At 46.8% G+C, this 27,305-nt stretch overlaps 1 protein-coding gene across 29 annotated transcripts in view; it reads right to left on the reverse strand.

Annotated features, from left to right (window-relative positions):
* The window catches only part of MBNL1 (muscleblind like splicing regulator 1), a 112,025-nt gene that overhangs the window by 50,278 nt on the left and 34,442 nt on the right, over window positions 1-27,305 (reverse strand). For 13 of the 29 annotated variants that reach the window (XM_082320627.1, XM_082320626.1, XM_082320615.1 and 10 more), the window contains exon 3: window positions 4,970-5,059. The exons of 15 other annotated variants lie outside the window; for them this stretch is intronic. In XM_082320627.1, coding sequence (XP_082176753.1) covers window positions 4,970-5,059 — 90 coding nt within the window. Of the gene's footprint in view, window positions 1-4,969; window positions 5,060-14,153; window positions 14,288-27,305 lie in introns of those variants that run through there. One more of the 29 variants, XM_082320611.1, reaches the window with a different exon arrangement.

A 27,305-nucleotide genomic window follows, 5' to 3' on the forward strand; every position in this document is an offset into this window, starting at 1 on the left:
AGATTCCTTCCCCAAGCAAATCCAAAGATGTGCCTGTTCAGATCCACTTCTGCAGCAGAACTACCCTACCACAGCCCAGGCTGCCTCGCTGCTGCGTACCCTCTGCTTCAAGCTTGCAAATTCAGAGGTGAATGGATCTGCCAAAGGGTTAATTAGAGGCTAGAAGTACCAGAACTGTGAATCCTACCCAAAACACAGGCAGCTCACAGAGGACCTGCTCCAAGACCTCTTTCGTGACAGGAGAGACACGCTGACTTGGCATTAATCAAAGGAGCACTGGGCAAGGTCAGCTCCCCTCCGGGGATGCTACCAGCCCCAAATGTTAACTGAAATTACTGGAAACAGCAGGTTTTCAGTGTCCTGCAGGAGATACTCAATATTTGGCAGGACTTACCTGCATCACTCCTGCTGGTCTCCCTCCTTTGGAAGGGACTACACTGGGTACGGGCTAATTTCAGCTCATTTTGGTATCTCAAAGCTGTGCTGAAAAATTGTCTTATGTTTCAGTCAAATATTGAAAATTTGTCCTCCAAATTTTAAACATCTAAATGGTCATTTCCACCACTAAAAGGCAGATGAGGTCTCAGCCGGGAGGACCAGCGGTTCTCCTGTGAGCAGTCAGATTCGTGCAGAGAACGAAGGAGATGCCTGAGCACGCACCAACAGCAAAGAGCTAAATGATGCCTTCTCCCTGCTGATACAATCAGTTTAGGGGGAGAGGATCAGTTTCTGGGAAGGGGAAAAGACAGAATGTGAACTTTTGAAGGACTTGAGGTACTCCTTACAAATACGAAAATTATTTTCAGATAAATAAAACATTTCCCTAAAACCAAGGTCAATCGCTCAAATGGGAACTGTTCTGTGAATCAATACCAAAAGCCCAGGGAAATGATTCCAAATGTATCCACTGAGCTCTGCTCTGAGACACCGCTTTCGTTTGAATGTGAAAAGCAGAAAGTGAATCTTCACCAAGCGAACACCAAGCATGGGGCTCTAACAAATCTTTACACGAGTAAGAAAGAGTGGGTTAGTGGCACTATGGGAAGCAACTGCTATTTTTACCTGGAAAAGTGAATAGCTACTTTTTCAGTGCTAAAAACTTTTTTCCAAAAGTTTGCAAAGGATAACAATTTTGAATTGCCGGCGTGAGAAATGATCTTGAATCTCTTTCAGTAATGCCACACTGAAATCTCCGCTGAGCAACACACTCCGCTTCTCTGTGCAGTTCTCTAAGAGCTGGCTGGCATTTTTAGTCAAACCAGACAAAATAAACCCAGCACATTTCGCTTGCTAGGAAAACCCACAAACTGCAGGGCATGGCTGTCCATTGAAAGTTGCTGAAAGGAGGTACGGAAAAGTGACCTGATTTTCAGGAATGCAAACAGCTCTCTGGTCCCTAACCCCCACAGGCACGAGAAATTATACAATACAGTAAACTTTCTTAGATGGAAACATATTTCTTCAAAACATCCAAACCTTTCTACTTAATTACTGCACATACCCGGTACTGCCAAAATAAACAGAGAGCAGTAGCTATGGAGGGGAAGGGGGAGAGATGTCAGGGGACTGTGACAGAGACACTCTCGGGCATTACAGCAAATAGCAGCATTTTTACAGCTGTGGGGACACCCGTGTGGGTGCCCCTTGAGCAGAGGTGTGCGACAGCAGAGGACAGGCTGCCTTTGGCAGCTGACACCAAGTTCTGCCTTTGGCAACACCGAAAACTTAAAACTTCTGGCTGTTTTTGTACAGTTTGTTTATACAGTAATCAAATTAAGGCCATTCAGACTACTCATTAAGAAAAAAAAGAGAGGAGAGACTGAAATAACACACACAGCCACGCAAGAAAGGCCTGTGCAGGAGGCATGGTTCACATTTACCCCTAATTGCACTGGATTTCAAAACTGGCTTAGTCTAATGTCACTACACCACAAAACATTAAGCCCCAAGATGTAACTTCCACGGTGGGTTCAGCTCTGAGTTACATGAAGATGCCAGGGCTGATGGACCACTAACGTCCATCACAGCAGGCAAACTCTGGACATTGCAACCCTTAGAGTAATGGCATGAGGTCCCACGTACAAACCCGAGCAGACCTGCTGCACCACTCAGGGGGTGACTCACACTTTAACAGTGAAGGTTTGCTTTTGGTTCATGGTTGCCACCATCATGGTACCACTGATGGAGGCACATGGAGAACCGACCGAGTGCCACCTTGCAAACCCCAGCGGTGCCAGCCCTGCTTGCTGCTCCCCAGGACCAGGTGATGCTGAGGCACTGCTGTGCCACACCGCTTGGGGACCGCTGGTGGCTGCTGCTCAGGGCATCCTCTGCCACAGGAGGAAAGATGCGCCTTTCGTCTGTGCCCGGCTGCCGAAGGTCCAGCTAATCCCAGTGTCAGGCACAGGACGGTATCCAGCAAGTCAGCACAGGACAATGAAATGGCACAACAGAGACTGACCTTAAGGGGGTGTTTAAAAAGAGACACAGAAGAGAACAGAAAAACTTCACAATACATAGAAAAGGAAAGAAAAACACCTAAAGCTTCCAGTAACAAGAGATGTCAGGCCAGAGGACGTCCCTCTTCTAGCCAGCATCATTGCTGTGATCAAAAGGACAAAACCACGAACGTACTTGAGTAATGCAGAAAATACCTTCCCTGTCCAACAAGAACTTTGGAAACTAATAAAAGCTGAAGAATTTCTGTTCTGCAAAAACAAAAAAATAATCAAGAAATCTTTAACAATTTTTAAGGAAAAATCCACCTGTTTTCCACAAGAGGGAACTCAGTGAAGCCAATGGATTCAGCTTTTGACAAGACAGTGATTGCCAACAAAATGCATCTTTAAAAAACAACCACCAACTTGGTCCTCCTAAGACCGACAGCAGAAATGAGTGTTGGGAGCAGCGGCTCACAGCCAGGCTGATGCACGCGTGCTGGCCAAGCCCTGGGACAGCCACGTGCTCCTGCACTGCAACAGCCCCCACAGCACATGGTCCCCGCTGCCCCGTCTCCAAAGGACACCAAGCATCGCCACCAGCAGCATGCAATGCCCTGAGGCGCAGCCACTTGCGTAGCCTTGGTTCTGGCACCCCCGTGTGCCCCACAGCCCGGCAGGCATGGACTGCCAGAGCCCACAGAAACATACCTGCGCTGGCAGGTACACACACCATGACAAAACACGTATTTAATTTAACTGTATCCCTGGGATGGGCACAAGAAGAATCCAAAGAGAACAGTTGGTCTGCATATCCAACCAAGCCAAGAAGTGTCAGCATCTGATTATTATTTATTGCGCTGATGGAGCTGGAGCTGTCAGAAGCTGCTGTAAGCAGAAGTACACTAAACAAAGCAGTAATTAATGTGCAATCATGCACCAGCACAGGACAAGACCAGCTGTCCAAGGATCAGCGTGAAATACAGCTCCTCACCACATCTCGCCATGCTGCCTGTGCTGCAACTAGACAACTACAAAGTTTCCTGTAGCTTGATATTACTACACTTAACGAATTATCAATGGCAATGAAATTTGGCAAGACTTAATCAGTAGTTCAACAGGAATTAATGAACCCAGCAGCATGCACCTATGAGCAAGGACAATGCACAGACCTCAAGCCTAAAAGCATCCACAGATCAGCAACAGCTCCTGAACCCTGGTGTGCCATCTACCCACAGGGCACTGCCATGTCCCCGCACCTTTCCTCTTGATTTCTGTCAGCTGGCAATTAAACACCCCCCGTCCCTTTGAAATTTTTCTTTTAAAGCTTAATGCTGTCTTTTTTGAAGAACAATCATTAAAAGACAAAGATTAGGCTGACAGAAAATCAGACTTGCATTTTTCCTTAAATGTGCAAGACAGAACAAACACCTCTCTCCTCTTTTTCCTCTCTGCTGCGTTATAATTATAACATAAGTAAAATTGTTAGCTTTGGCCCTAGCTGAACTTTATATTCCACCTAGCTAGCTGAACTTTATATTCCACCAAATAGTGAAATCTTTCTCCTAGAGTTAAGACTGATTACTAGAAATCATATACAAGAATAAGTTTTATGTAAAGGAATAGTAAACACACTTCAAAAGGAAACAGGGGAAGGGCTGGCTATATGGCACACAACTCTCATGGAAACTTCTCTGATTAAAAAAAAATAAATAAATTACCCATCTGCCACAGGGTAAGGCAGGGGATACTTTCTGTGCTCTTCACAACTCCTTCGCACTCTCCTTGCTGTCTACTGGGTGTGGAAGGAAAGAAGGTGTTTGAAGAGCGGAGGATTTGGTGGAAAAGAGAAATCAAATTTCACATGTGAAATTTGTCAGACAGCAGGTACTGAAACACGGGGGAGATGCAGTAAGTCGAGTTTTTCAGAGACCTGGAGGCCAGCTCTATGAAACGTGCCAGGAATAGCTGCTGACAGAAGAGATGCCCTCAGGACAGGTAAGCAAAGATCTAGAGAATGGTGAAAATCAGTGCCATTGCAAAAAAAAGGGCAGGGAATAAAAGAGAAAATAGAAACCATTGATTGTGATAGGTAAGACAAAAGAACACGAGGAAAAAGCACTGCAGAGAGCACACCACCACAAGGCAAGTGAGTGGAAAGGAGAGGAGAGGGGTGGAAGAGGGGGAGGACTGAAGAGGAGGAGAACAAAAAGCTTTGCAAGAAGACGGGAAAGCCCAGAGGCTCAGGCTCTGCCCACACCATGACAGCAGCACCCGAGGGGGCTGCGGTGGGAAGGTCAAAGCTCTGGTCCCGAGGCAGCGAGCGTGGACGACAGGCAGAGCGCGGGCAGAAGTGTCTGTAACAGCTCGCAGCTCACTGTGTACGTGGCACCATGTGTCCTGACTGTGGCCATGGCCGCAGCCCAGCTGAATTCCCCATGCTGTCCCATCTTCCATTAAACTTTCCCCAGGCTGGTGCTCGTTAAATCCTCTCCTCTCATTCATATCCACTTGTTACCCCTGTTCCTTACCTTCAACAGAGAGCAGAAGGCTTCCTCTTGCTCTGGTAAAGATCCAGAAGACACCCATAATTCATGTCCCAGCGCCTGCAATACTAGGAGCTGCAGAGAACGCTGAGTCAGCGCCTGCGGGCAGCTGCGGGGGCGGCAGCAGGAGCCAAGCCAGGGCAGCTTCAGAGGCAGCCACCTGCCAAACGCTAGCCAAAGCACTCGCACCACCAGGTACACGCGGGCAGCTATTTATATGGTTGCAAATAAACAACGAGGACTTGCACAGATACCTTTTATAGTCAAAAAGAGGTGTTTCCTTCCACACACGTCTAACGGCTGCTTGGGCGGCCATTTGGCCCAACCAGCCACCTGCACCTGCCCATGCTGCAGGCCACTTGGCAACCAGCACGGCACCCAACAGCACTCTTCCCTGGCCACGGAGAGAGCGTGTCCAGTGCAAATGATCTATCTAAGTAAAACAGGAATAACATTAAATCTGAAATATGGGCTCTGATACAAGCACTTATGGCACGCTTAAAGCCTTGCTGCTCTTGTAGAAGAAAACCTCTAGAAGTGGATAGGGAGAAAGCCTACAGAAATGAGGAGTGCTTTGTTATATGGTCATTGCTCATCAACATAAAACATATGAAGCCTAACTGGGAATGGGCACTATTCCATATAATTTAGTATTTGACAGAATTCAGCGCATGCAAATTAAAACAATGAAAATTAATACCTTTTACAATGGTATAGTGCCATCAAAAAGGAAAAAAAAAAAAAAAAAAAAAAAAGAGGGAGATGATCTCCCCTGCACAGCCAGGCCTGCTCTAGTCTGTAAGTGACAAGTGGTTTAATTCTACATGAGAGAAACTATTTTCCATTCTGTGTTATTTTTCATGCCCAATTTCTGCTGGGCGCTATTCATTTTTTATCATCTTTATCTCTATTAACTTTTAGAAAATGTTTCTCTGAAGGAAAGCAAAATCTTAAACTTGCTGAAGAGAACATATTGCTGCAGTGCCCTGCAGTGCAGCCGGAGGAGCGGGGAAGGGAGGTCGCAGTCAGCAACATTAACTTTGCAAAACAGGCTCTTTTCCTTCCATTTAACCGTGCCAGCAGCATTTCAAATATTACTAGTTAAAGAATTTAAGTATAAATTCCAGAATTTTTTATAAATCAGCTGATTTTCAGAAAGGCTGAGTGCTTTGTATCCCTTGTAGTTTGTTGACACGCCAGTGTAATTAATGGTTCCCCCGGCACAAACACCACCAGAACTGGCAGCGGCTCTGGTAGGACGAGCCTGTCTTGCTGCAGGACCTCCGGACCTGGCACTCAGATGCCCGCTCCTCCGAGACACAGCAGCATCACCTGGGGGCCAGTGGCCCCTCCTGGGGCACCGACACCCCCCTGTGCCCCACTGGCCCCCATCCTGCCTTCCGAAAAACAGGGGAAACGCCTCAAGTTGTTTCTACATGCTCGGGATATCTGAGTAAGCCCTCGGTGGCAGAGCAAGGCGAGGCCCTGAGTCAGTTACACATGGCCACCCCTAATACACAAAAATAACTTGTTTATTCCTCCTGATGTGTTATTTTTACACCAGCAGCTCTGGGTATCTGTGGCAGTTTGCTGCCGCTGGTCCCAGCGAAGGCACGCAGCGGGGGCCGGGTGTGTGAGCCCTGCAGGGTGCTGGATCAGGGACGTCCCTGTTCAGCCCGGTCGTCCCACCTCAGTGCAGAGGGCTGCCCTGCAGGGCTGGGAGAGGTCCTCATACCCGGGGGGGTCTACGACAGACACCCTCAGCCACTGCCCACCCTGCCAGCTGTGCTGGGCACCCAGGGAAAGCCATCCTCCACCTCCACCCAGCACCAGCCAGTGCCCCCATGCTGCCCTCAGAGCTCCAGAAGGGAAAGCCTTCGCCTGAGCTGCTGCTGTTGGAGAGGAAAAGTGTGATTTCCAATCATCTGGAGGAAAGCCCTTCAAATTATCATGTGCCCACCGTTTCCAACAAGGCAGAAACAATTCCTTCATACACACAAGCAGCATTTATCAGCTGAGGATAGCTGAGGACAACTTAACGATGCCCACCCTACCTGCACCGATACCATTGCTTAAAGGAAAAACCAAAGTACAACTTTCCCTTCTGCAGACTCAACGTTGGTTCACAGTGCATTCCTGAACTAACTGGTTAAAGCTCTTCTGGGGTTGACTTCTCTTTATAAATACTGGTTTTGGTGGATACAAGTCCAACTGAGAAAATGCGAACATCCGTAAGGGCTGCTAATAGCAAAGCATGGCTGGTGAAAGGTATGCGGGAACACAACAGAGCTGGAGCGGGACAGCGGCAGAGGAAGCTGCTGGCAAGTAAATATTGCTCAACACGACACCAGTATTGGGGAAAAACTGACAGAGTGTAATAACAGGAAGCTTAGTCACTTCTGGACAAAAAAAGCAAAGTGCCTGAGAGAGGGGAGGGAGGGGAACTGAGCAGCAGGCCAGAGCGGCTGGGCTGGGAGGGCCCGGGGAGCAGAGCTCAGCTCGCAGGACAGGCAGGCATGGGCAGGGGACAGGCTCTGCCGTGGACACCAGACTGGCCGGAGGAGGAGGGCTGTCCTGCCCCGGTGCCCCCGCGGGGTGCCAGGTCGGGGCAACGGGCAGCCCTGCTACAGCAAATCCTTTGCAAATACAGCAGGATCTGCTGCACAGGTTCCTTTTATACCCAGGCAACTCCAGCTAATGACTTGCACTAATGACTGAACTGAAACTGTGACCTAGTTAAACCACATCCCCAGCTTGTCTGCCTTCCTAAGCATGGAGAGCACCACAACTGCTCAGCTTGGGGGCAGATAAAGTACTACGGGAGGCCACAGAGGGCTGAAATCCAGCAGTTAGAATTTAAGGATATATTTGTTTTTGAACAGTTACCATTATCATTCAAACCTACTGCAGAAGGTGGCGAGTCAAGTACGACCAACGCAGCACAGGCCACCCGCCACCTTTCAGAGACAGCGATCGCCTTCTCCCATTAGGAACCGCCACAGAAATGGCGTTGGAGATGAACAGCGGCTGCACAGGAGTGTGCGAACCACAGCCGAGGAAAGGACCCAGGCGGGCGGACCACGAACCATCACACCAAAGCGTAACCCTGGAGAACATTTTGCTAGTGTATAGAATTAGCACATTTCTGGCAGCTCTCAAGCAATATGGTATTCAGACCATAAGGGTACTTTGCAGAAGCCTCAGAAGTGGGGAGAAAAGTTGAAAAGAAGATTAGATTTCCCTGATGGCTATCTTCCACATTGAAAAGTACTTGTTACCCTTAAAATACAGTCTGCACTGCTCACTGATGAAGGGATAACGGCACTGATTGTTAGTAAAGGGACTATGTTAGAAAAACACAAACCCAAAATTCTACTACATCATCTGGAGGGGCATGCATAGCAAGAGAGAAAGACAAATTTAAAATAATTGCAGACTAGATAAAGAAAGCAACCAAACCATGCCACAATGAAGACAAGCTTGATTAATAAAGTTTTTTACTGCTTAGGCAAATGAGGGAAGAAAAGGACGTAATGAACAAATGGTTCAGCAGCAGAGAAATAAAAAAACTTAACCAAGTTTACGGTTTAAAAATTACTACAATGAAGATCTGTCTATAAGTAATTCAGATTTCGGTGGCAAAAAAAGAGAACCAGTCGACATATATTTGGTATCAGGAAGAAAAGGGGGAGTTAAAAGTCTTAACAAAGAACAAGTTTAAGCAAGCAAGGGTAGCAAAGGAAAAGTGTCATGGGCAAATAAAGGCTGATACATCAGGTTTGTTTTATCTAGCAAGTGTGTGCTAAGGCACAATAAAAGCTTCCAAACCAAATAAACAACCTTCCAGTCCCTGCAAGCTAACCGCAGCTGTGGCAAAATCAGGCAACTGGGTGTACGGCCGGAGGCCTGGGCCAGTGAATCCGAGCAGTGGAGCAACACGTGAGACCTCACATAAAGCACTATTTCATGATACATTTTGGGATGCACTTGTCATGTTTATTTAAAAAAAAAAACAAACCCAAACACAACCCTGAAGTGGTATAACAGCTACATGGAAAAACAAAAAGAATGACGAGGACACCAGTCATAGCTGGTGGGAAGGGAAGCTTGCATTGCCTCGTTAGAAACGTGCACGATATGCGCACGCCACACGCGTGGCGTGGCGGGGAGGAGCTGCGAGGGAGAGCACAACGGAGCACGCATGTGGAGGACACCCCAGCAGCCACCGCACGGCTCGAGTGTCCCGGGCCAGCACGGGACGAGCCCAGCGCCACGGCAGGAGCGCTGCCGGGGGCTGCAGCGTGGCCCTGAGGGCGCGCAGGCAGAGGGCAAAGGGCTGGTCAGCGGGCACGTGGCTGAGGTTGGCCGAGCAGAGCCAGCATTGCCTTTGCAAACCTCACCCGGCAGACACCGTGCACAGTCAGCGCTCATGGCACGATGGGCACGGAGCGGCCCTCCACAGACCAAAGGACCGGGGAGCGCCACGCATGCCGGTCCCTTTGTGCCTCTGCTGCTGGTACCATCCCAGCGGGACAGCCAGGGCTGGCCAGCAGTGCAGGAAAGCTCTGGAAGTGGCTCCCTGGCCACGGGCACCACAGGACGTCAGCAGAGCCACAGCCAAGATGGCAGGGTTCAGCAGGTGGCACTGGGTCCACCAGCCCAGTCTGTTTCTGCCCGGTTCTGGAGGGGGTCACCCAATGCCACAAGCAATGAAGTTTTGCTTAATTTCTAATTTGTGGTGGCCAGCTGTGGCTTGCCTTCACCACGCAATAACGAAACAACACCCGAGGCATGGGCTCAGTCAAGTGTCCTGCCACTGCACCCTCAGGTCAACGTCTGGCTCCACCACTGACATGCCATGACATGATCCAATAATCATTAACATTGGGACACGGAAATGCTAACAAAAATTGAAAGTTTCAACGCATACCGATGAAGAAGTTCTTGCTCAGACCTGTGTACTGCACCGCCTGAAGCAGAGGGGAATGGCAGGATGCTGCTGACCCAGCAGCAAACCTGGACTCAACAGGCCCTGTATTGGTCACAGATTTTTTTTTTTTTTTTTTCATACAGCTTGGGAATAACTTCCTGCACTAAGTGCTTTCCAGGCCTCATGACACTGATACTGTAGATCAATATTTTACAAAGACAAAGCTGCATGATGGATGTATGCACTAATTAAACCATATCTAACAAGCAGCGCTGCTGTAATCACACACTGTATCCCTTTTAGCTTTTACACCAGAGGTTTTGCCTTGCTCACTTTCTACATAAACCAAAATGACAATAAAACAGCAGAACAAAAGATCCACTGTAAGTCACAGTGTGCAAATAAAGATAGTATCTACGTTGTCCGTACCAGTGCAGTGCAAATATAATTAAGGCTGTGAGAAAACATCACTTGCTCTCAGGAGCTCTCTATCCTCTCTCTGTTAAAGCCCCTGTATAGGCTTTACTTTTAAAAATGCAACTCTGTTAGAGCAAATACATACATACATACATTGCATAGATCCGCACTGTTAGAACGAGTCCGATAGTTCTCATACTTGAGGAGCTGCGACTCCGTATGGCCCCAGACGAAGCTGGTAACACAGAGCACTCACCGCAGCACTGTCACGGAGCGGGCTGGGAGCTCTGGGTGCAGCCAGGGGACGGTGCCTGTCCGTCCCCCTCGGCTGCAGGCACATCCCTGCATCCCCTCCCCACTCCCAAACGGAGGCTGCTTGCTGGCCTTGGCACCGGCTGGCAGCCCCGGTAGGATTTTGAGATACACCCGTTGTTCTCGGTGGAAAGGACCCAGGTAAAAGCCCGTGTGTGCTCAGAAACGTGTCTGCAGGATGAATATTTGGTATCGAAGCCTTGAAAAGCTGAACTCTGTCAAAGTCACATATTGGGGAAAAAAAGGCAATGATAGATCAGAAAAGCTTATGAAATATGTGACAATGACATTAGAGGAGCATAAAGTACATATTAACAGCAGAAACTGTTTTTTGGCATCTGTAAGGTCTTATAGAGCATCTGGGCTCTGAAGGAATAAAGAGGTGAAGATTAACCCGCCCTTGCTATTTTCCTTGAGTTGTTGAATAGAGGAGGTCAATGGACATGAATTAGTGGGAAACACAGATGGCAGGATTTATTTTTCTAAAGTTAAATAATCACGAAACACGCCAAAATGCTGCTTTGTGGTCAGCATTCCCTTTAATTGTTTATTTTAACATGGGCACTGACAATTGAAATGTCCTGTCACAACAACAAACTGTGTAGACAGAAGCAGCAACTTTCCTCTGGGTGGGAGTTCAGTTCCCAGGTCCTTTCAGCGCCCGGGCTGCAGCAGCCGGGGCTGCCCCAGGGGCCGGGCGAGGGGTCCCACCCACCAGGAGGAAGGTACAAAAACCCAAATGCAATGGTGAAAAGGGGTGGGGGTATTTGTTTTAGAGAAGCAATCTTCCTGTAGGAAATGGCATTTGTACTAACGGCAGTTTAAGTTCGTTATAAGACATTTCAACAGTTCCACTACCTTTCCCGTATACACGGAGAAAAAGAAAATACAGCCTCTGCAGATGTTATCTGTAGTGAATATGAGCTCAAAAACATGCCTATGGCCTGAAGACTTCAACTCTCTCACTTCAAGTTTCAGCCACATAGTTGGTGGGAAATTAAAAATTTTCCATGTGTGGGAGCCAACTGAACTGATGAAACAAAAAGTAATATTCAGAAGGAATACCAGCGTATCATGACCTCATTTGAGAAGCACTTTTTCTCCAAGTTCAGCATGTGTGAGGCAGAATCAGTCAGAGAGATGAGCACATTGGCCTCAGGGCTGGGCTGGAGGGCTGCACTACAGGTGTTTGTTATTGAAGAACCTAAATTCTCCTTTAATATATTTCACACAGATCTATGAGAGAGGAAACAACTCATTTCTGAGTATCAAAAGGAAATAAAAACACCATCAAATTACCCTCTTTTCCTCCACCTTTTTTTTTTTTTTTTAAAAAAGTGAGACCAGATTGGCTCCAAAAGTAGTAAAACAAGAAAGAAGTAAAATAGCAAATGAGAACTTTCTACACTGTAACATCCCTACAATAAAACAAGTTCAAGCTGAAAGCTTTGCCCACTACTACTGCCAAGCCCTAAAAGCCCCAGCAAGGTATTTCACAGGATCCGGAGGTGCGCCGCTCCCAACAGCCGGTGCTGTCCCCTGCGCTGCCCCACCGCTCACATCCCGCTCCACTGTGGCACCTCCAAGGGTGACGGCAAAAGACAAGAAACAGCTTCACTGGCACACACCTCCCTCCTCTTCCTCTGCATGGATGAAGCCACTTAATGTCAGGCTTCTCAGTAGTGCTGGCAAAATTAATTTTCCCACTCCAAGAATGCGGGCTGGGCCTGTCTGCTCCCATCACAAAAACAGGAGGAGGATGGAGAAGAGGAGGGAGGAGAGATGGGACCAGAAGTCAATACTAAAAGAAAGGACGAAGAAGGCTGGAGGGAGAGCTGGCGTTGCTGCCCACGGTTGCTCCCACCGCTGTTTAGGACCGTGCACCATCCTCCTCCTCAGGCTTCACAGTAATGACAACAACATCAGAGAGCAAGGCGGACCCTAACTGCTGATGCCTTCACGCGCTCCTGGACTTGGCCCTATCAACAGTATCTAAACTTGTATTAAGCAGGCACTTAAAAAAGAGTTCCCCATCCTCCACCAGGTGCTCAGCACCGAGTGTTTCTGCCTGGGAATACAGGTCCCATCTTCCAGCAGGTAAATCACCTCCCAACCATGAGAGCACTCAAAGTGACACAGCAATACCACTGCCACTGGAAATCCCTGCCCTTCTCAGCTCCCGAGGGCTAATACATTTTTTAAACAAAGTTAAGGAGCAGAAGCTGAACTGAGTAATTTGTCAGGTGATCAAAACAACTTAAGTAGTCACTTAATAATATTTAACTACTTGTCGTTTAAATAGAACAGAGAGAAAAGAATGAAGTAACTATGGATGGTGCTGGACAAGTGACCTTTTGCTGTACTCCAGACAACAACAAAATCCAGCAATGCTTTCCAAATTTTAAAAATTAAATATGGGTGTATTTTTAGCAACTGCTATTTTTGATTTGTATAAGCACAAAGCAGAGTTTCTTAAGTCACAAAAGGCCTTTCCAGCTGCTGAAGGCTCCTTTTTACATACAAACCCAAAGTCAATACACAAAACGCAGCAGCCTGAAAAAACTTGGAGGAGCCACCTGGCACCTGTTGCTGCAATTGCTGGAATAATCCACAGAAAGGCCAAGAAGTCAAGAGACATGGGACAAAATTGGTGGTGTCTAAGGATGCCGCCCCAGTGATCCATGGCCACTTTATCTCTTTGCTGCAGGCAGGGTCACAGGGTGTATCATGATGATAACAACTCTCTCGTCCCAAACTACTGACTTCCCACCCCGAGGAAAATCCCCGTTGATGTCGTCAGAGTGCCAGTCTGTACCCACCTGACCAACACCACACCAAGCAGCAACACACCACGCAGTATTTTGGAGGCCAAGGGCTGTGCACTCCTGCTAAATCTGAGCAGTAACACCCTACAGCGTCACTCTGGGTGTCAGAAAGGTGTCACTGTCACACCTTCCGAAAGCCTGAGGGCAGTTCCCTCCAGGCTCAAGCAATGGGGAATGAAATTAGGAAAACATTACTTTTCAAAAAGTATCAAAACCAAACCATCAATGTACTGCAAAAATACATGCAGCAGTAATACCTGTCCATATGTACAAACCAAGGAAACCCACCACAACCAACCATAACTTTATCAGAACACGTACTCACAGAGACAAAAAAGTCAGACAGGAAAGGGATGGTTCACCTCCAGAGCCCTTCTGGAATCAGTGGTAGATAAAGCGTAGAACCAAGAAGTAATTTTGACAGTGTAATTTACATCATAAAGTTTAATTTTTAAAAACTGTCATGTGAAATAAAATAGATTAATGCCAAGCTCAGCTATTTTTCAAACCAGTGCAGTTAATAAGGGAGAAGAACATAAATAGAAATCAAACTCAAATTACTTTCAGGGTGTTCCCCCCCCCCCCCCCCTTTGAATAACAGTGGGTACATGAGACAGACTGCAAGGTGAGACCAGCCTTACAGCAGGGAGATCAAAGACCTGGTTTGAATACTACCCTGATTTACCTGGAGCGCAGCGGGCTCACTACGTCTCCATTTTCCACCCATAACGCAGTTGTCCGTTCTGTGCTATTTTAGCACACTTGTCTGTTGGTTCAGCAGACCTCCAGCACCAAAAAGCCATGCGCCAGGAGAGCTGTACTGGGGTGCTGACCTAAACACCCGGTGTCGCCCCCAGCAGAGAGTCTGACTCTGAATTACAGCGGGCCGCCCTCGCTGCCGGGGCACGACACGTGCCTGTGGAGCACCCAGACACGCCGCGCGGGCGCAGACCACCGCAGCCAGCGGAGCCCGTCCTGCTCACCACGCGCAGTGACCGCGCTGGCAGCTGTAGAGGGGAAGTGCGAGGGAGCACAGCAGTGCGCTGCGTCTACCCCAGCCGTGTGGGGCCGGAGCGAGTAAAAACTCTTCTCGCCATCAGCTTTCTACCAGCAAATGCCACAGGCATAGGAATGAGACTCTCTTGGGAACCTGCTGATCATGCCAAAAATTCTGGCTCCCAACGCCCACGGTGCCTGTGGAGCTGCCGGCAAGCCATGCTCCTCAAGCCCAGTCCCAGCCTATTGGAGACACTGCCTGTTCCCGAGCCTCAACTCAAAGGAAGGAGGGGATGTCTTGTAGTGGGGTGGGAAAGGAAAACACTGACTAAGTCTTAGCTTTTGCGAATGTTTTCTTTTTCCTAAAATTTTTTTGATGTTTCAAATACTTCACTGTAAAAGTTTTATTTACAGAGATTGCCAAGCTAGAATTTAAGATAGGTGTTTTAAAAAACTAAATAAATAGTTCAACTGTTGCATTTCCTGTACTTTACTAAGTCTTTAAGCTTACCACTGAAAAAAAAAAAAAAAAAAAAAGTCAGCAATACTCAGGTCACTTGGGGTTTCCCTCTTGTCTTTGGAGGGAACAAAACTCTATCCTTACCCCAAAGCCCTGCTTCTGTTAAATGTAACGAGAGCACTTCCCCTGCCTTTCACCCACATGTTCTGGGGGGAGCTCTCTTTTGGTTTCCTGCACGCTAGTGAACTGACACTTAAAAAACTATACGTGATATAGATAGATAGAAAGCCAGAAGAAAGCAATAGGCTATGATTAGTAAATCATGTAACAGTCGGAATACCTCTTGCTATCTACATTATGCCAATACACAAAACAGGTATTACAAATAACTATTGCTGACATGCGTCTGCACACACATGCGCACGCCTGCTCCTCAAGCCTGTCTGCTCGCAGCTAATTAATGAACAAGAACACCTCTCCATGCCTGGGTGCCAAACGCTTTCATCAGAATCCAAACCCATCACTGGAATCTCAGAGCAATTTCGATAACAGATCTACTTGAATTTCATCATCCTCTCCAGCATTTGCCTGGATCTAAAGCCAGTCGGCTTGCACACAAATTATAAGGGAGCTGTGCTGCGTAAGCAGGGCCAGGAGGCACCTCGCCGCTCAGCCCCTGTGGCGCGAGGCCGGGCTTCATCGCCAGCGGCACTGGAAGCACCAGGGCACGCGCGGCCGCCCTGGGGAAACGCCAGCTGAGCACCTCCTGAAAGCTGCTCCTGCCAGCACAGGGCCTCCCCGCAGCTCGCACCGCTGGGGCGGCAGGGATCAGCCCCGACAAACCCCCAAAAGCAACACAGCTCTGTAAGTTTACACCTCCTGTCCCTCACCTGACTTCAGCGAACCTTGCTTTGTGTTATTTTCTGTCTTTATTCTGTGATGTTCATATACATACAGACATATACTGAGCATATATATACAAATAGCATACAGTGTGTATATATACATATATGTATAGCGCAGAGTCAAACACTTAGTTGAAAGCTTTATAACAAGTAACTTTAAACTTCCACTGTAGCCACTTTTGCAGTGTCTAACCACTTAGGTATTTACACATCTAAAATCACCAGAAACATCTAAACATTGTTACAGATATTAAAAATATCTTCAGCTAATGGCCTGAAACATGAAGAGGCAGCCTCTGCTTCCCTTCGTATTTTCAGTGCCTGCCTTAATTAAGCCAAATGTTAAAAGTTTCCCACAAGGCAAAATTAGGTGCACTTTGCTCCATATTCAAAAAAACCATCAACAAGTATTCGTTTTCTCTTCAGATATATTTAAAATCACACCAGTAACCATGCTTGCAACTAGGTACAAAAAACTGTCTTGCAAAGAGCTGGCAGAAACTGAGAACAAATGCATTTTCTCAAGGAATTTAAGAGTCTGTCTGTATGCTACATCCAGCCAATGCACTGCCCTGAACAGTTTAGCTCTCGACTTCTCTTGTGTTTTACTCTTTCTTCCTCTTCCCCTTCCGTCTGCTCACATTTTTAAAACAGTGTCTTTCTCCTTGTTATCTTTCAGGTGGTGTAACAGCATCTGACCTCCTTCAACCTCATGCCTTTTTTCTGTCTTCTGTCTCTCCTTTTAATTTCTTTCTTTCTTCTGCTTTGTCTTCTTTTCTAGTTAAGAGATTTAATCACCTCCTTACACATTTTATTTCTGTAAGCTGAAGAACGCCTGTGGTTCTCACCTCCTCTTCCCCTTTGACTACTTTCTTTTTTCACTTCCCTCTGATGATGATGTCCATTTCTGTGCACGTTGAACGTGCCCTCTCACCGACGGCCTGCGCCATCTCACCTACGGCCTGCGCCATCTCACCTACGAGCACCTTCCCCGGGACAGGGCTCAGCCCCGAGGCGAGGAGGGGCAGCTGAACCTGGCCGCCACCGCCATGGTCCATTCTCTGCTCAGGGCCTCAACCACGGCGCAGTGGCCAAGAGGAGCCCCGCAGCGCGGGGGCCCCCTGTGCCATGCCTGTCAGATGGGGGTAAAGCTGGGAGCTAACAGCGCCATGACTGACCTCAGTGCAGGGGTACGCCAGTGCCGAGCTCCCCTCGGGGAGGAGGCAGTGGCGACGCTTCCCCGGCCGTGCCGGCGCCTGCCTGCGGTTTTGGTGTGGCAGCGGGCACAGCAGAAGCGGCCGTGCCTCCTGCGGTTCCTGCTCACAACTTCAGCTGGGCTCCCGTGCCCAGGGCCAACCGTCACGGCAGCCACGGCAGCGCCCAGGTTTCTGCAGGAGCCCAGCCATGGCGGGGGCCGCGCTCAGAGGTCTGGGCCCGGCTGGGCAGCACCGCCTGGCCCTGGCCCCGCTCCCACCCCAGGGCAACGGCTACCCCACGTGGGCTGTGGAGTGGGGTTAGCGATCCCCACGCTCGGGCCCCCGCCGTGACAAAGCTCAGAGGCAAAGGCGCCTTCGGGGGCAGAAGGACCCGTCCCACCATTACGAGGGGTTGCCTGGCACTGACCAGCACCCTGCCCGGTGAAGTGGAGAACATCAGACCCACCCATCGCTACCAGCCAGAGCCAGCCACCCTTCGGATAGCTGCAGCTTTCCGTCTGAAGCGGGTTTTTTCCTCCAAGATGTGAAGTGAAAATACACGTGCAAAGAAGGGGTGAGGGACAGACATACAGCCCGCTCTGCTGATCCATTCAGCCCCGCAGCGGCTCCTCCTCCCGTGCCCCAGCTCTCCTCCAAAACCCAACACAGGAATACACTATCTGCTTTCACTTACAGCCAAATGTATTGTAAAAAATGAGGCAAAATGGCATTAACAATGTACCAGTTCCTTAGCTGGCTATGATAAGGCCATTTACATAAAAATTTTAGCACCCAAACGTCTTTGTTCTTCCAGCCTTGAATTAGAACAAACCAACCAACCCCCTCCTTACGGAACTTCCTGCAAAAATATACCTTTAACGTATTAAAATGAATAAAAATAGACCTAAGAAAATTGGTTGAATTTCTTACATAACAAATAGAATGAGATTAAAGAAACTTCTGATTTCAAGAAATACTTAAAGGAAGAAGTGCAGTAGCTGCATTCAAAATCTTGCATACAGCAACTAAAATGATATTCTTCCTTCTATACACGGTTGCACATATTGTTAAAAAAACTACTTGTAACACATTTTGTTCATCCAAATATTCACGGCTCCCATCCTGTCAACATTTATGTACTTGAAAAACACTTAGTGGGAGTTACCCCAGAGAGCGAAGCGAACACAGACCCCAGGGCACTCTAGCAGGTACCTACCCGCTCGCTCAGCGCCTGCAGGCACCACAAAGCCCCTGACCTGGCTGGGCATTACCCTACCGAACCAGTGTGGTGACGGCAAATGAACCACCCCACCATCCACACTTCTGACCAGGTCCTAAGCGGGGTCAGTAACATGATGATAGTTAAATGAATATTAATTACGATTAACCACTTCATGGTATGTCTGTTGCAGATCATTTTGGTATGAGATATTTGAGTTTATACTCAATAAAGTTTCCTTCTGTTTCTCCCTTCTTTTTTTTTTTCCTAAGTATAACATCAAGCCATCCATAGTTCAAATAAGAGATGTGATACAAAAAAGCAGCCAGAAATCCTAGTATTCTGGACCTTAACCACTACAACTGGCACACCTCCTTAGAAGAGCGGTTTACTTCAACATAAAGAAGCCATTATCAACTTATACCTGCAGTGGATAATTAAAAAAGAAGCCAAACAAAAAATCCCCCAGCACTTCAAGGAGGTTTTAGAACCAAATGAGAAATAATTCCCGAGACAGTTTTTTCTGCATTTTTGAAATCAGCATATGAATGAATTATCTGCATGATTCAAAACTTTTTTATAAAAGTAAAATGAGCAACACAGCATACAACTTGCACTTTGAAATGCTCATCTCTATTCAAAGGAAGCAGGCACATAAAAAACCTTCATCATTTACAGCTACTTTAATTAATGCCTTTTAGTGGTACTGACTATAGGAAAAGGCAATTGTCAGCTCTGACCACTAACCAGATCTCTCCAGCTACAGCTGCTACGAGCATCTCCAACAGGCTGAACTCCACACTCCGAGCAGAAGGCTGCAAGGTCCTGCTCCACTGAAATTTAACTGAAGAGGGCAGCTAAATGATTGCAAGATAACATGAATTGCTGTAAGACCTCTGAAGAAGGCAGAGTATATAAACCAGACTTTGACTCTGTGTACAATTCAAGCTTATTTCAGTCAATTTCCAGGCTCTAGGAAAGTAATGTTCCAGGAAAGCTTTAAACACAGTAATCCATGATCTAATAAACTGAATACAGTTGCCAAAAAGCTGGTATTTCTGCCTTCTCACAATGGCATTCTTACCCTTGCCAATTATTTTAATGATACAAGTAGCTGTACCACAAACAAAAGTCAGCTGCATCACACTGTGCATGCATTTAAATTTTGGTTTATATGTAATCACTGTGCCCTTCTCCCTCACGTACTTATCTAGATATTTCTGAAAAATTATGCAGGCTATTTACATGGCTGGTCTTATTTTCCAATTTATGTGGTAGCACCCATTCTTCTCTCAATCGAGTCACTAAGAAAACTACTGATTTAAAAAAAAAAAAATTATTACATGTGTTTCTACTTGTCTCCCTTCAGTTTTACTCATGATGCTCCAGACTGGGTCCTCTCACTGTGTTAGCAAATGACCAGTTTAGTGTGCTGCATCTTACTGGGTTGCCATTTAAGTATTTTTTAAATCCGTTACCTGGGCTGACTGAGGTGTGCCACAACTGCTCCTGAGAGCAAAGCAATCTCTGGCCACCTCTGGAAGCACAGGTCGAGCTGGCGGCCGCATCAGGGGCCAAGTCCAAGCCCAGAGGCCGTAATAGGGAGGGTTTATTTCACACCACACCAGCTGACAGACCCCACTGCCCGGGCTGCCGGCTCGCACCGGCTGCGCTTCCGTCTTGCTCTTCCCCTCCCTCTTCGTTTCAGGCCTCGAGTAATACCTTATTCTACATTTTGAAACTGATCCTTGCTTAGCACATCAATTTCCTTATATTTAACATATATTTTAGTTGCTTTGTTGCCATTAGGCTTATTTAACAATTGCATGCAGAAAAGTGAATCTCTCACCAACGTTGCCACATTGTTATATGCCTTCAGGTTTATTCTTCCTAAAGAGTTCAATAACTTCCTTGCAAATTTATCTCCCCTCAGCACAAATACTGCTCCATATATTGTGTGCTTTCACAGGGGAGAGAGCAGAAATTGCACCTGTGTGTTCACTGCTCTGTTTGCACATTGATGAAATCAACACTAAGAATGTTTTCTGAACACAAAATACAACTTGCAAACAAGTTGTTACAAGTAAGTTGGGGGGGGGGGGGGGGGAGAGAAACATTTAAATGCTTCTAAACACTTTTTCCAGCGGTATTTTAAACTATCATCCAATCCTATACTGATACTACCTTTGCAAGGACCAGTAGGAAAGCGCAGATAGTTTTACTTTCAATGCAATGAAAAGCCGAGTTGACTTTACAGTCTGGAGACCCTTTTAACTAGTGCTCCCAAGAGTTTATAATCATTTCCAAAAAAGCCAGCTTTAACTGAAGCTGCAGGGTACTACTTCCCTAAAATATCCTTTTTTTCCCTCCTGTTCAGTCCAGCCACAGAACAAGATTAAAATACATAGTTCTGGCTACAGTGTGCTTACCCTTTTGCTGCAGGCATATTTTGCCAGTTTGCAGCTCCATGCACATTCACTTCTGTGCAACAAACGCTTGGTCCTTGGCCAAGTGAGAAATTCCCCTGACTGACAAACCTCACCACAAGCCCCCCCCCCAGCATCAACTGGAAATATTTAAATCACAAATTACTTTTTTTTTTAACAAAACAATTCCTTGCGCTCCACTATCAAAAAGAACTTTGCATTTTAAGGTACTTCACTTTGCAATAAAGCCACCATATATATGCATGGGTATGCAGCCATCCACTACCTGCATGCCTTGTGCAAGGGAAACATCTTGCTCTGCTCCATGAAACACCAGGCGCAGCCTCAGCGTTCAATAAAGAACAGGAATAAATAACAACATGATAAAAACAAAGAACTGACTCCTGTTTCCGTCAAGGAGCGTCTAGTTTGAGTGTGAAATCTTTAATCATTCAGTTTGCCCAATCAGGGTTTTTCCTAACTTGCCTGTATGTCTGTTCAGTTGCAATTACTGCATAAATCTGAGTTGTCTCTTAACTCAGTTCATTGCAGGGAAGATTTTACCAGGGTACTGGACAAGCACGGATATGTTAAACGCGCCCTACCACCACAAAGCTGAATTATAGACACAATTTAACCACTAAAAGCTGGCTCTAAACCCCAATTCCACCGTAGAAAACAGGCAGTGACAGAAGAGCCGCGCAGCCTGCCCAGCTTCAGCTCGCCCTGTCTCCAGCTGTACAACGTGCTCTGAACGCAGAGCTGCTGCACGCTGACAGCTGAATTCTGCTCAAAGAGCAGGACCAAGTGTACAATTTTTTTTTTGTCCAAGTATTTGCTTCACCAATGTCAGTTTATAGTGAGTCTCAAGGTCCCAGAAAACATTTCACAGAAGACCATTTTCTTGTCTGTTGTTTTCAAAAGACTTCAGTTAAACGTGCATACTACATTAACGAACGAAGAAAAAACATGCACTGTTCTTGACACTGCTATGCTAGCTACTACACAGAGCTAAAAATCTGCCAGGCTCCTGTGAAGTGAAAAACCTCTCTGTGGGCCAATCAAGGCTGGAAAGACTTCTCTCAAAATAAATGTGCAACCTCTCCCTCACCCCATAGAGAAGACTAGCACTGAAATCGCACAGGATTTTAGCCTGAATCCCATCAGGATAAAGAAATTCACTTCTGCAATGGGTTATCAGTCTGTGCTCGTAGAGTGTAACCACTGTTATAAATTCATCATGGAACTCTGCTTGCTCACTTGCACACTTTTACACATGGTTATTCCTTAGATCTCTCCCCAGCACGTATAAAGCTTGCACTAGTCAAATTTGTTAAAATTCACTCTTGCGCCTTCTTGCAATCTTAGCCTAGTAATGTTTATGATCAGCTTGCATTTGCACTTTCAAGACCGAGGATGTTTTTAAAAGGATGTACGTCTAGAGAAAGGACAGGGAAAGGGAAAACAACGCTGGAAAAGCTGGAAATTGAAGAAGCATTAATATTGCTAGGAGCTAAAATGCCATAGGGCTTCCGATGCCCCTGAAGTTCAGCGGGTGGGTACTTCCTTTGGACAGCAACTCAATCCATCACCACGAAATAGGAAAGACTTAAGAGCAGAAAGCAATGACCTTTACTCCTGCAAAGCAGTCGTTACCTACTACACCTGCAGCTACTCTGGGTTGGCATGGCTGCTCCTGGATTGTATTTTTTTCAGTGCGTCCACAAACAAATGATCCTGCTCCCCAGGTACGCTGCAGAACCCTTGTACCTGAGCTGACTCTTGCCCGTGATCTGCCCCAGCCATAAGCCGCCATCTTCCATCTCGGGTTCAACAGAGCGTTTGGTCCTACTGGTCCCACAGGCACCTCCCTCAACTGAGGGGGCCTCAGAGCTACCCACCTCCCACAGCCCCCTCTTCACATTGTGATCCAAAATGCGTCCCCACAGACCCTTCTCTACGTTGGCCGCCTCCTGGCCCCTTGGGCACATAAGGACACGTGCCTTCCCATGCAGCCGGCACAGCAGGATGGACAGTGTGCACATACATGAAGGACAATTTCCATACTCTGCCATTCCTCTTTTGCAAATTTAAATCTCAATCTTACAATTATTTATGTTTATATTTAAGCCTGGAAACCATTCCATTCAACTTCAGTGAAATCACGCCGACAAAAAGTAAACAGCTTTGTTTCCTCAAAAAACTGCTCCCTTCTTCAAATAGTAGTCTCTTCCTTTTTCACTAACTCTCTGTACTATTTTGCCAAGTTAGGAATGGTCCAAAGGAATCTGGAGCAGAAGAGAGTCTTTCCAGGAACTTCACGGGACTTGAAGTGCTCTTGAGATCCAAGCTTGATCCAAACCCGCTACCCCAGCCGGCCCCTTCAAACCCTCCTGCTAAAGCACCATCACTCTTCAGCAGCCTTTGAGCAAACTTCTACAGTATCAGCATTTTCTCATCGGAGCAGCACTACTGTTCCCAGCATCCTGTCTCTGAAAAGCGAGAGAACTTTTCAGGATCTCCAGAGTTGATAGCTGGCAGTCAAAGTGCATTGGGGTGCAAAAGGCTGCTGACTTTAGCACTTTAATCAACCGGGAAGTTTATGCAGTGACTGGGATATTAAAAAATGCAATCTGAGGAAACAGATCCTGTTTACCACATCAATGTATCTGTAACATCCAGGAATGTCTCTATTCACTCTGAAGCAGGGACACCACCTCTCGAGGCAGTGCACACGGAACACAGCTCCGTTTCTCTGTCACAGAGCAGATGTCGGCTCCAGGCTGGACACACAGACACCCGGGGCGGCAACGCCCGCGATGGCACTCATCACTTCTGTAGTAGTGCTGCACCTCGGGAAACCCTGCTGCCCGCCTGCGGACAGACGACAGACCCGGCTGGGCAGGAGGCACGCGCCGGACCCCTCTGCCACGACCCTGCTAGCCCCTCACCCCTGCAGGGGTGGAGCGGGGGCAGCTCCCAACAGGACACACCGGAGCTCCTGGAGCTCAAACCAGCATTGCCGCGGTATGCAACTGGTTTCCAGTGCAGCTTCTGGTGGGATCACATGAAGCAGTGGTCCTTCGAGGTCTCCTACATTGCTGCTACTAATGCAGCAGGAGCTCACAAAGCTGCTGCATCCCACAGCTTGCCATTGCTGATGTGAAGCACTCCAGCACCACTACACCCTGCAGATGAAGTAGCTGGATTTATTATTCCTCTTTAAAAAAAATACACTTTATCAGATGTTAGTATTTTCCTCTATTTGATCAAAATCTTGGAGCTGCTTCCAACTACCTCAACCAGTATTTTGGATCAGTTAAATAATTAGATATTGCTTAACGAAGAGGGTATGTTATAAATATTTCAATAAAGTCAAACATGAACCCCAAAAAGGTTTTCTTATTTGCATAATCCTGTGTTTCAGTATATTACAATTCAGTGTTTACTTCAATCTTATTTCAATAGCAGCAGCCCTTCAAGTGGCACTGTGCAAATTAAGGAAAAAGACAGAACTCTAGATCAGAATAAAAGCATCTCTCTTGTTATTTTGTACAGGAACTAATTTAAGTGCTGCTGTGCAGCCCTGGATGAAGAAACTAAAAGCCTGGATCCCCCAGCCATCACGTGGGGCTCGCACAGTCAGGCGAGCAGGGACCAGCTGCCACTGTGCTGCTTGCAGACAGATTCACCTGTACAAGTCCAGTCCCTCGCGATTAAGGCTGCCAGCAAGCACGCCAATTAGCACAGCCGGCAAGACAGAGACTCAGTGAGGTGGCTTCATATCCTTTAAAGACTAATTTCCCCCAAGCATTGTAACACAGTCCCGGTGGGAGGAAACACACAGCGAGGCAATCAGTGGATGAAATCAAGCAATTAGTGTCACTGAAATTGCACGTTGTCTGGGATCCTGGATCCTGGCCCTCAGAACGGGAGAGCTCACCTGACGCCTCAGGCAGTGCTCCCCCCTTGAAGGTGCTCCAGTGGGCACCGGACTCTGCTTTCTCTGTCTTTTGTTCCCTTTGAAAGCAACACAGAGCAGTGGAAAGATGTAGGATACACAGGAATACTTTTTAATTGCTCTTCGCCAAAGCCTTCTCTGCCCCAAGCCTGTGCTCGAGTATGGGGCGCTGCTGCCCTCCCCAAGTCTAGACCCCAACCAGCAGCGGGACCACGCTGGGAGCTGGTTCCCAGGGCGAGAACGCTGCTGCGCAACAGGGAGAGCAGGGGCCCAGCTCTCCACCGAGCCCGGCCCCACGCATCCATCACCAACCCATGGGGAAAAAACAACGCGGCACAGAAGGAAGCACAAGAAAACAGAGAGAGGATTAAAGAGGTGTCCATTACTAATCGCCCCCAAAACAATGCTGGTTTTTCTCTTAAGAGGGTTTTCACAATCTGACAGAATTGGTAGGAGGGCAGCAGACTTGCCTTGGCTTTGAGATTTCTTCCCTAGAAGACTGGCCATTCTCAGACATTAGAGACAGCCCCAACACAGGAGCTATTCCTGATGTGAAGCACAGACATCTAAGAAGCAGTCAGGGCAGTACTTCCTAAATGGTATCCTGTTGGGCGAACAAGGCTATGCAGTCCCAACGAAGAAATGTTAATGCTTCTCCAAAGTCAAAAAACAGATGTGATCATTTGGTCTTGAATGCAATTTGTTGCTTCCAACAAATTTTAGAGTGAACCTTGGCAACAAGGCATCTGTATTCAGAAAAACAGAGCAACAGAGACTTGGGGTCATCCCAGGAAGGAGAGAGGCCTCACAGGCTGCTTCTGACCACTCATTTGAGGATTTGGGACAAATGACTGATTATTCTTGACATGAGGTTTTCTTATTTTATTGCCTCTTTAAATTTTACCTGAAAATCAGGTCAGAATTTTACTGATTTTGACTGTACACAGCAGAGCTCCTGACCGTACGTAACAGAAACCCACGCTGGTTTCTATTATGTACAGCCTCTAAAAAAAGGACAGTGCAAATGCTGCAATGCAATGTTTTAATTTTTTTAAATTTCTTGCTGCAGATGTAGAGCTGAAACTGTAATATGAACTCTGAACACCACAGTGAGCCATAAGTCTTTTGTCTGAATATCTGATAAGATTTCAAAATGCCATTTATATTCCCACAGAGGAACATGCATGGTTTCGATTGTTTGGTTTTTTAATGGACTATTTGCCACTCAGCCTAACAATTGCACCATTTTCCCAATGTATTTGCCACTTTCCCTTTGCTTCCTCTTCTGGAGCTCTGCCTACTGGCAGACGCACAGGCTGAAGAGGAGAAAAATGGCAAATCAGATCTTAGGAATTTGAACACTGTTTATATTTTCATTTTTTTTTCCAAGGGTTACTGCTTTATGATTTTCCTTGGAATCAGATGTGTCTCCATCTGCCTCCCAGCCCCCGAGCCAAACCTCACCTCTGCTCCCTGAATGCTGTTATTGCCTCGCACTCAAGTGATGCTGTACACCCCGAAGTTAAAACTACTAGAGAGTCACTTGCTAAACTGTTCTGTAACTATGTTCCTGGATTTTTCTTCTGCCTTAATTAAAGGACTGACAGAGCCAATGAGCTGCCATTCTCACATTGTTAGTGAAATACTCTTACCATGATTTTCTTTTCTCTGTATCAAAATAAATAAATAAGGCTGTTACTTTACACCCTTAGGTAATCATAACACGAAGGGGAACGACAAGTCAAAAAAATCATTATTTTTTGAAGTGACAAAGTAGAGAGATTTGAACAATTAACAATTACCTCTCTGAGGCGGTAGAAATAAGGTGCTCACTGAGTTCGTCTCTAATAATAATAATAATGCACTTATATATTTTTAAGGCTTCTCAGTAAAAAGTGGCATGTCACTTTTACAGAGTTCAGCAGTTTCATTTTTGAAAAATAAGTACTTCTACAACAGAAGATAAAATACTAACATACTATGTACTGGACGATCTTAGACACAAGGCACCAGAGCTTCAAACTCAGACATCATCAGTGAAAAGATGTGAACTTCTAGTCTCTAGCTTTTTCTTAGAATTTCAAAAAAGCAGAGAAATGTGAAAGTTCCAAGACTTTTCAGCTGTTGAAGGAAGAGCAGGAAAAAGCTTTTACACTTCATGAGGACATCCAACTCAAGCATGAAGTAGCTGCCTTAGCAGAACCATAACTTAAGAGAGCAAAAATTTATTTGAAAGCTGCAGTGCCCGTAGTGAACATTAGCTCCAAAGGGATAAACTGTGATTCAGCCCAAAGCCTGCACTGTTACCGAGCCCACTGAAATCATGTGAAGTTCAGCTCAGTTAGAACCGGCATGTTTTGGATCACAACAGTTTGCACCCTGCAGAAAGCCCACCGACTGCAGTGGAGAAGCACCGACTAACAGCAGCACTGACCGCAACCAGGCAGCGCTACAGAAAAGACAGTCTGAGTCCACATCACCCTTTCCCCACTTTCTTCCCCATTGTTTTTATACTTTCAAAAATATATGGCTAGGAAAGACACTGTGGCAGCCAAAGGATGTGGCGCGCACAGACAAGCTGCAGGCAGGCTGATGGGGTGTCCTCAGCGCATCTGCAGCCTCCCACAAGATTTGCATTTGACATCCATCTCCCTATTGTTAAGACATCTTTATC

This window comes from Platalea leucorodia, assembly GCF_965183815.1.
Source record: "Platalea leucorodia genome assembly, chromosome: 8".
Classification (NCBI taxonomy): domain Eukaryota; kingdom Metazoa; phylum Chordata; class Aves; order Pelecaniformes; family Threskiornithidae; genus Platalea; species Platalea leucorodia.